Below are 10,192 nucleotides of genomic sequence, written 5' to 3' on the forward strand. Positions count from 1 at the left end.
TGAAGAGTTGAGGAAAGAATTGGATGAAAGACGGTACTTTAATATTACACAGGCTAATGTGTTGTGTACCTTCAAATTGCTTCTGGTTTATGGTGAAATTTGCTTGGCAATATTTGTTCAAAGGGAATTTACCTCCGTCTTCCTCTGAGGATGCAAGAGAGTGACTTAACCAAGGTCACTCAGTGAATTTCCATTGGTGAATCCTGCTTTCCAAAATCATAGTCCAATGCTCAAACCACAGACTGAAGTTGAATATACTCCAATTTATCATAAGTTGTATAGTAAGTTCTCCTTAATGGTGAGCACACCATCTCACATTGACAACTAACCATTGTCCAGTTACTCCTATATTATAGATGCTTCTTCATTTTTTAAAACCTAAACCTCCCATTCATTTATTGTAACCCCACTACTCCAGTTCAGAGGAGGACAGTTGACATAATTGTGGGATCTACTTGCTTTTTTCTAGAATCTACAGTGTCCACTATCATAAATGATGTATCTAGGATTACATACAATAAATGAACTGACCCCTTTCCACGCAAGTCCGCTCTTGATCCCACCCCCCACACACATGATTTCAGCAGGACCAAAATTTACAAAGTGAAAGTGATTTTGTGGCTGCCATTGTAAAAACATTGGGAGGCTGAGATCATAATGTTTCTTCTACCCATCTCTTTCTAGTTTGAATAATAATAATAATGCTTTCTATTGTTCCATCTAATTTCTGCTTCTATTTTTCTAGTAATTATATTATTTTCTAGTTTTATTCATTTATTTATTTACTTCATTTATATACCACTTTTCTCCCCCAGGGGGACTCAAAGTGGTGTCCAACAAGTTCACGGCAAAAATTCAATGTCTTACAACATATAAAAAACCTAGTATAAAACAATGGTAATATATAACTATAAATTAAATTAAACCATATTAAATAGAGAAACAACAACATCTAGACATTTAAACATGGAATTGAAACATATTAATATAAAACATTAAAATCACATAATCCAGAAGCTGAAGTCCGAGGCCTTTCCAAAAGTTAATTGCACATAATCCTGTACATTTTTTGCATTGCTACTGCCCAAAGGCTTGGTCCTACATCCATGTCTTTACTTTCTTTTGTTCTATTAATAATATTGCAAAGCTATAGGGGTGAGTGGTTAGGGCACTTTTTATCTGACCTTGAATTAAAGATTTTTCCAAGAGAGAAATCATAATGCTACTTGTATTTGTGTTGTGTAAAAGGTATATTGTTATTCATTGAAACAGAGCTTTATCATCCTTTTGTAAACAGAATTTACACTTCCATGAAACATAACATGTTAGATTGAACCCAGACAGATTTGCATTCAAACCCTGTTTTTCACTCAATGGCCTTTATTTGTTTACCAGCTTGGGTACCCGGTGATGCCCAGGTTATTTGCAAAAGTCATATTTTATTTTATGAATTGTCCCATTAAGAAAATGTATAAGGTTGTGGGTGAACTACAGCTCACATCATACCTGGTTAACCCACTCAAACTCCATCAGTACTCAAAGTTGGGCATGTTGGGCATGTGTGAGAAGTTTGTTCTTGATGCAATATTGGTGGGGTTTAGTGTGCTCTCCGGCTGCTGGGTGAACTACAACTCCCACCATGGTGGGTCAGTCCCCTCAAGCCCCTCCAGTAGGTTCAGTTGGCATGGAGGTTCTGTGTGCCACGTTTGGTCCTGGTCTATTGTTGGTGGGGGTCACAATTTCTATGGATGCAGTTGAACTACAACTCCCAAAAAATCAAGGTCAGTCTCCCTTCCCCTCCCCCAAACCTTGGTGGTATTCAAATTTAGGCATTTCAGGTATGTGTGCCAAGTTTGGTCCAAATCCATCCTCACTTGGTTTCACAGTGCTCTTGATGTATGTGAACTACAACTCCCCCAAATCAAGGTGAATTTCCCCCAAAACTCTTCCAGTATTTTTTGTTGGTTATGGGGGTTCTGTGTGCCAAGATTGGTCCAGGTCCATCATTGTTGGGGTTCAGAGGACTCTTTGATTGCAAGTGAATTATAAACCCCAATGCCTACAACTCCCAAATGTCAAGATGCCAAGTTTGGTCCAGATCCATTGTTGTTTGGGTTCACAATGCTCTCTGGATGTAGGTGAACTACAACTACTATAAATCAAGGTCATTTTCCCGAAAACCTCTCCAGTATTTTTCATTGATCATAGTTGTTCTATTTACCAAATTTGGTCCAGGTCCGTTGTCGGTGGGCGTCACAGTGTTTGTCTTGATGCAGGGTGTATTACATAATGTTGAGCCAGTCCCCCAAACCCCTCCAGTATGTTCAGTTGCTGATCAATCCCACTCTGTTTGCTGTGTGGAATAGAAAAGAATAGGAAAGGGTTATGGGAGAGGCAGTGGATGGGATCATGTAAATTCCATACCAGTGGAGACAGTAAGAAACACTTGAGATGTCAGTGGTTGAGGAAATCCAGGATTGTCCCCGTATGAAAGCATTCACTTGGGTCGTGGGCAGTATTGTGTTTGTGGAGGACATTGGCAGGGGTTGACATCTCTTGTAAATGTTCATGGCATTTCCTATAACCTGCAATGGCATTGGAGGGAGGTCTTTTGATGGTTTCTCATAGGTGGGGGTCATAGTTGTCTGTGGATGTGGGAGCCTGTCTGCGGAAGTGAGAGCTCCAGACACATACATATATGCATACATACTTTCACTTTGTAATAGATAACAGAGATATAATAGATAATAGATAGATAATAGATATATTTATTTATCAATTCATTCATTCATTCAATGCATATCATGCTTTATTTCAAAAATGGTTCCCAAGATAAGAATAATAAAATTTGATAAAATGAGAATTACAACTGAAGCATGAAACTAAATGCAATTAAAACCACAAGTATAAAAAGTAGCACTCAACTAGTTGGTTGTTGTGATAATAAAATGACAGGATTCCTCAGTTTAGAAATGTGATAAACAAGTAAATAAATTAAAGGCATAATCCTGTTATGAAGTCATACAACCCAATTAGTTAGAATGAACCTGTGCTAGGATATGTGGTTAAAAACCGGATTCCTAGTTTCATATAGATCAGGTTATTCTATTAGTAAAACAATCCTGTTGATAAGTTCAGTTTTAGATGCATTTGAAATGCTGTACATGAATTGACAGGTTGTGTATATACATAATGAACTAAAATAACAGGGAATTGTGCTCTTGAATATGAGCCTGTTACATATATAGTGATAACAATAAAAGAAGTAATCTAGCAATGTAAGAAAGTTTGTATGTTTTGTAATTTTGTTGTGTTCTTTTTCTATCTCAAATTTTTAGCTTATGTTCCTGAGGAAGAACTGAAAGCAGCAGAAATTGATGAAGACAACGTGGAGGATGATGGGTTACCCCTGGACATCCAGGAAACAGAGTACATGTGCAATGATGAAACAGAGATCAAAGAGGCTCAGAGTTACCAGAACTCCCCTGTCAGCACAGCAACAAACCAAGATGCAGGTTACGGCTCACCATTTAGTGAAAACAGTGATCAACTGGCTCTTTTCAAAAGCACTTCCTCCAAAGAAGAGAAGGAAGATCAGTGCTCGGACAATGCTTCCTACCCACAGGACAGCTTGTCACAAATAAAAGCTGTATATGCAAATTTATTATCAGAGTCTTGCTGGTCCAGTTTAGCCTTGGATTTAAAGAAATCTAAGAGTAATGAAAACAGTCAAAAGGAAAATACCACTAACAGCAACAGCCCTAGTAACAACACCCCAAGTACATGCACCAATACCAACACTAGTACCACTACAAGTATCAGTAGTACTAGCAGCAGTAACAGCGGTGGCTCAGGTTATGACTGGCATCAAGCAGCATTGGCCAAAACTCTGCAGCAGACCTCATACGGACTTCTCCCAGAACCTAGTCTATTCAGCACAGTACAGCTTTATCGGCAAAACAATAAACTGTATGGTTCTGTGTTTACTGGTGCCAGTAAGTTTCGGTGCAAAGACTGCAGTGGGGCATATGACACACTGGTGGAGCTCACAGTGCACATGAATGAAACTGGACATTACCGAGATGACAACCGAGATAAAGACGCTGAAAAAACCAAACGGTGGTCAAAACCCAGAAAACGATCACTTATGGAAATGGAAGGCAAAGAGGACGCCCAGAAAGTGCTGAAGTGCATGTACTGTGGCCATTCTTTTGAATCCTTGCAGGACTTGAGTGTCCATATGATCAAAACAAAGCATTACCAGAAAGTGCCTCTGAAGGAGCCAGTACCAGCCATCACCAAACTGGTGCCTTCTACCAAAAAGCGAGCACTTCAGGACTTAGCTTCACCTTGCTCACCTGAGCCAACAATTGTCACTTCGGAGTCCACACTTAGTGAGGCTGCAAAGGATCAGAAAACCGCCAACCCGTATGTGACTCCAAACAACCGCTATGGCTATCAAAATGGTGCTAGCTACACTTGGCAGTTTGAGGCCCGCAAAGCCCAGATACTAAAGTGCATGGAATGTGGCAGTTCTCATGACACTTTGCAGCAGCTGACTGCTCACATGATGGTCACAGGACATTTTTTGAAAGTCACTAATTCTGCCTCCAAAAAAGGAAAACAGCTTGTACTAGATCCTGTAGTAGAAGAAAAGATACAGTCTATACCTTTACCACCCACCACCCACACAAGATTACCAATTGCAAATGTTAAAAAGCAGCCTGATTCCCCTGCTGGATCTACAACATCTGAAGAAAAGAAGGAGCCAGAAAAGGAAAAAGTAGTTGTTGCTGAAACAGAGAGAAAAATTAAAGAAGAGAATGAGGATTCTGCAGAAAAATTTGAAGCAACAACTGTGTATCAGTACCTCAGAGAGGAAGATCTAGATGAAAGTCCTAAAGGTGGGATAGACATCTTGAAGTCTCTGGAAAATACAGTGACAACAGCTATAAGTAAGGCTCAGAATGGGGCCCCATCTTGGGGAGGGTACCCCAGCATCCACGCAGCGTACCAGCTTCCAGGGACTGTTAAACCCAGCCAGCCAACTGTACAGAGTGTTCAGATGCAGCCATCTTATGCGAGCAGTGTAAAATCACTGTCTTCAGAACACAGTGCACTGATCCATTCACCAGGTAATCTAACACCTCCGCCTCACAAAAGCAATGTCTCTGCAATGGAAGAACTAGTGGAGAAAGTTACAGGCAAAATCAGTATCAAAAAAGAAGAAAAAACTGTGGAAAAAGAGAAATGTTCTCCAGTCAAGCCATTGTCACCCGCTGCTAAGGAGAACAAAGATTTCCCTAAATCTGAGGAACCCAAGCAGCAGCCACAGCCACTGCCGCCAACACCAAAAAAGAGTCCAGAAACAGAGGTTCAGAAAGTCAAAAAGGATGGTCCAGCAGATTCCCCTGCACTTAATGGTACTGAGCCACCTAAAACAAAAGTCACAAATGGTTGTAATAACTTGGGTATCATCACAGACCATTCGGCGGAGCCATCTTTCATTAACCCCTTAAGCGCTTTACAGTCCATTATGAATACCCATTTAGGTAAGGTTTCTAATCCCACAAGTCCTTCTTTGGATCCATTGGCCATGTTGTATAAAATTAGCAACAGTATGTTGGACAAACCCATTTACCCAACAACTCCGGCCAAGCAAGCTGATGCTATTGACAGGTACTATTATGAAAACAGTGATCAGCCTATTGATTTAACCAAGTCCAAAAACAAGCCTCTGGTTTCCAGTATGACTGATTCTGTCTCATCTCCTCTAAGGGAAAGTGCCCTCATGGATATTTCTGACATGGTGAAGAACCTCACAGGGCGTTTGACTCCCAAGTCTTCAACTCCATCTTCTGTTTCAGAAAAATCTGATGCAGATGGAAGTAGCTTTGAGGAAGCTCTGGATGAACTGTCCCCAGTACATAAGAGGAAAGGTAGACAATCTAACTGGAACCCTCAGCATCTTCTGATTCTTCAAGCCCAGTTTGCTTCGAGCTTGAGGGAGACTCCTGAAGGCAAATACATTATGTCGGACCTAGGCCCTCAGGAGCGGGTACATATCTCTAAGTTTACTGGTCTTTCCATGACCACAATTAGCCACTGGCTGGCCAATGTGAAATATCAGTTAAGAAGGACAGGTGGAACTAAGTTTTTAAAGAATTTGGATACAGGTCATCCTGTTTTCTTTTGCAATGATTGTGCCTCTCAATTCAGGACTGCTTCTACATACATAAGTCACTTGGAGACACATTTAGGGTTTAGTTTAAAGGACCTGTCCAAATTGCCACTAAATCAGATTCAAGAACAGCAGAATGTTTCAAAAGTCCTCTCAAATAAGACTTTAGGCACACTTGGAATTGCTGAGGAGGACTCAGGTTCAACATTCCAGTGTAAGCTGTGTAACCGAACTTTTGCAAGCAAGCACGCAGTAAAACTGCACCTTAGTAAAACACATGGCAAGTCTCCCGAGGACCATCTGATTTATGTAACTGAGTTAGAAAAACATTAGTGTCCAGGTAAGCAGCCAGGTATGCAAGTGACCACAGGAACATTGCACTAAACTTCTTCATAGTACTGCACTAGGCCTGACCTGAGCCTCTGAAATCAGTCTTACTTTTGTTGCTGAACTGCCTATCTGGACCTTGGTTTTTCTTACATACATTTTGTAGTTATATTTATATGCTCTTTGTCTGATCTGTGCATGTTTTTTTAAACCCTCTTTTCTTTTCTTTCCTTTTTCTGTGAGTCAAAGTCTGACCTTTATTTTCAACATCTGTCCTTGATGTTAACCTATCTTTTGTAGAATATAGTGGGAGACACTATTGAGAGACGTTAATTTAGCCGTAAAGAAAGGCACAAAGAACAATAACAAAAAGACATCCTAAAATTACAAAGTTGCCATGACAATAAAGGTCACAGAACCCCGTAGTGTCAGTTTTTAACCCTCTGAGGACTGTAATAGCATCCTGTGCCTTTCCCAAAAGAAGATTTTAAAGGCATTTTATCCTAATAGAGCTGTGTCAAAAGCAAAATATACATGTAATAATTTTTAAAATGTCATAATAGACTTTAAAACGCAATCTTACTGTTAAGAATAGGTCTATGCAGATCTATAATGATGATGAAAATCTATCAAGTGCTCAAGGGGTTAGAAAACCACAACTACATTTAAAAAAATAGAAATAATAACCCATATTGCCACAATGCTCAGATGCTGAAAATTGCCACGTGGTTGGCAAAAAAGTATGCAAGTTATTTAAAAAATGTAAAAATACAATTTCTTTTTCCTGTAAAATATTGCAGTTTATAATTATTTACAAATGTAAGCTTTGGTACAAGCTGGCCTTTCTATAGTGTGCTGCACTGGTACAAGAAAATGAAACAAATGAAAAATGAGGCAAGTGTTGGATTCAGTTCCTTGTAAATTGCCAGCATCAGCATAGAAAAAAAAAGTCCATGTTACATATCGTACCATTTTAAACTGTTCAACTTCCTTTCTACCTTCTGGCTGTATGCTTTCTCTTTTAACTTTTATATTGTCATTTTATATTCAATTTCTGTGTATATAATGTAAAACCACACTTTTTTGAATAAAATTTAGTTCCTGCAGCTTGAGTTAAATAGAGAAATTTTACTGGCACCTGCATCTTCCCAGATGCATGTACTCAAAGGAACTATCTGACAAAATAAATAAATAAAAATAAAGCAAGCAATGCACTATGAATTATACATTTTGATGTTTTATCATTAATATTGTACAGTACATTTTTTTGGTCGACACAATTAAATCCACTGTTTTCTCAAGTGTAAAATAAACCCACAAGAAGTTCTTGATTTATGTATATTGTTATGTCATTACTTTGCCTTGAGGTCTTCATTACAGAAGTGAGAGGTTTCAGCACGAGAGGATGCTTGGAATCATTTGCGTATTTTAATGTGCTGTATTCTGTTGTTTATGTATTAGTAATACCTCAAATCATTATTACAATGGTTTACAGATGCTGATATACAAAATTAGGAACCATGGTGCCTATTAGAAACAAGCATTTGTTTCATATCTGAAATGTAACTTTTATCCCTGAAAATTCATGTAACTGCTGGCTTTTGATTTGTTTTAGCTGTATGAAAGCCACTAACAGATACCCAGTGTTCTGCCTGGATGCCATTTGTGAAGATGGCTAGTTGCCCCATTGCATCCCTTCTGAAGGCTAAAGGCTACGACACATCTACACTAAACCATTATCCTGTAAGGGGAGGGGAAATCAACTTTGTAGTGATTAAATGACATACGGAGCTGATTTGGATTAGTCCCACCAATGCTGCTTAACAAGGCATTGCACTACATTAACAAAAGTCATGATTTGCTCCAACATTCTGAGATAGAATTGGCCATAACTGTTTACATGGCCATGCTATATTTCTCGGACTTGGACAGCCCCCCTCCCTATCCTGCTCCCATTCTTGTTGCCACAGCAGCCAGTGAGTACAACATGGCTAGTTATATCCCTATTAGGCTGGAGTTATGCCAGCCAGGGAATGAGGGGGATTAGAGAAAGAAGGGAGGGAAGGAGGGGGCGAATCCACCTCTCACCTTTCATATGTTGCTCAGGCATCCTGGCCAATATCACTTCCGGTGGCAAATGACGGATACAAGCCACATTGTGCTCACCAGTTGCCACAACAAGGAGAAAAGAAGGATGGCCAGGACTCCCTCCTGCTCCCACAATGTCTGTGTGAAGGAAAGGGGTGGTCAAAATCATCCCGGGGCATTCTGGCATTTAGCACTTTGGATCAGCCCTTGGATAAAGGGTCTGTGTAGTGTCAACCCCTAGCCCCCCCCCCCTCCAGTTCATTTCGCATGAAAAGAGAGATGTCAACCACAATTCTTGCAATTTTCACCCTCTTGGAAAAGATCTTTAAATATTTATCTTTAGATATTTATCTGTCTACTGCTTGGTACTCAAGGCAGCAGCAAGTGACTTGTCCAGAAGCCCTGTGCCACACCTCAGTATGGACTGCTGGGTCATCTAATTCCTAACTATTAATTTAGAGGCAGTAGTTCACAGTCAGATAATCAGGGACTCTTCTCACATTACCCTTGCTTCTCCTGTGTCTATGAAAAACCATATATTCAAAGGGAGCTCAATGAACAGTAAGACTACAGAAGCTGCTAAACATTTTTTTTATGAACTGGTTGCTCATGTAACTAGCACTTGTATTTAAAGATAGGACTATACAGGAGCCTTTGCATTTAAGAAAAAATAACTTGTATGAGAAGTAGCTTGAAGAATTTGATTCTTCCAGTGTTTTTTTTTTAAAAAAAAAACTGCTGAGAGTGCCCTAGTTATGTGGCCCACTTCAGGGCTTGTTGATAAAGTACATTTGAAAAAGGCAGGTTTAGCAGTTCCTAAAGGTGCTTGATTTTGTTAAGTTTCACTACAGAGAATAACTTTTAGGATCCTTTGCCCCAAGTCATGTACATTTCTGCTTACATCTTAGGGTTGCCTAGTTCAGCATAGTACAAAAAAGAGAGTTAAACTCTCCCTGTCATATGGTTCTGACTGTGTATTCTGTGAGTGCATATATTAAAACTAATTCCACAAGTTCTGTCTTCACACAAATTTAGGATATTCACTGCTCCCTCTCAAGACAATACACACAGAAAAATAATGCTGGTGTATTGTTTTAGCATGTATGTTTTCTGAGATTGCTTCTAACATTATCTTAGGATCCCCAAATGGCATGCTAACAGAGGCAACAAGGGGATTGCGCCAAGACTCCAAATTGCAGATTACACTTTCTCAAGCCTTGCTTTGCGAATACAGGTAGGAAAGCATCTAAGACTTGACAATTCTCTATTGCATAGCTAAAAGGTCAGATACCATATTCTTGGAGTCAAACTGGACAGGACTGGAACTCCAAATGTGCTTTGCCTATTGGAGAAAAATCCTATCCAGAATGCAAAGACAGCATGGGGGAAGAATTATTTTTTTCTTTCCCTCTTAAAGAGTTTTTTAGCTGATGTTTCAGTGCATATTTGCCCAATTGGGAAAATTTACAGAAAAAATAATAATGTTCCTATAATGTTATCCTCACCAGGAAAGGAAAGCATGCGTGGGAGGGTTAAACATCAGGTGCCAAAATCCTAATCAGCGTCCTACATAGTTATAGCATAATGATTCCACCT

At 39.5% G+C, this 10,192-nt stretch overlaps 1 protein-coding gene across 4 annotated transcripts in view; it reads left to right on the forward strand.

The window, feature by feature from the left end:
- TSHZ1 (teashirt zinc finger homeobox 1) overlaps window positions 1–7,843 on the forward strand; it is an 84,951-nt gene extending 77,108 nt beyond the window's left edge. For all 4 annotated transcript variants that reach the window (XM_060774971.2, XM_060774972.2, XM_067467478.1 and 1 more), the window contains one exon: window positions 3,339–7,843. In XM_060774971.2, coding sequence (XP_060630954.2) covers window positions 3,339–6,514 — 3,176 coding nt within the window. In that variant the 3' untranslated portion in view covers window positions 6,515–7,843. The remainder of the gene's footprint in view (window positions 1–3,338) is intronic.
- Window positions 7,844–10,192: the final 2,349 nt, after the last annotated feature.

Source organism: Anolis sagrei, chromosome 4, assembly GCF_037176765.1.
Source record: "Anolis sagrei isolate rAnoSag1 chromosome 4, rAnoSag1.mat, whole genome shotgun sequence".
NCBI classification, from domain to species: domain Eukaryota; kingdom Metazoa; phylum Chordata; class Lepidosauria; order Squamata; family Dactyloidae; genus Anolis; species Anolis sagrei.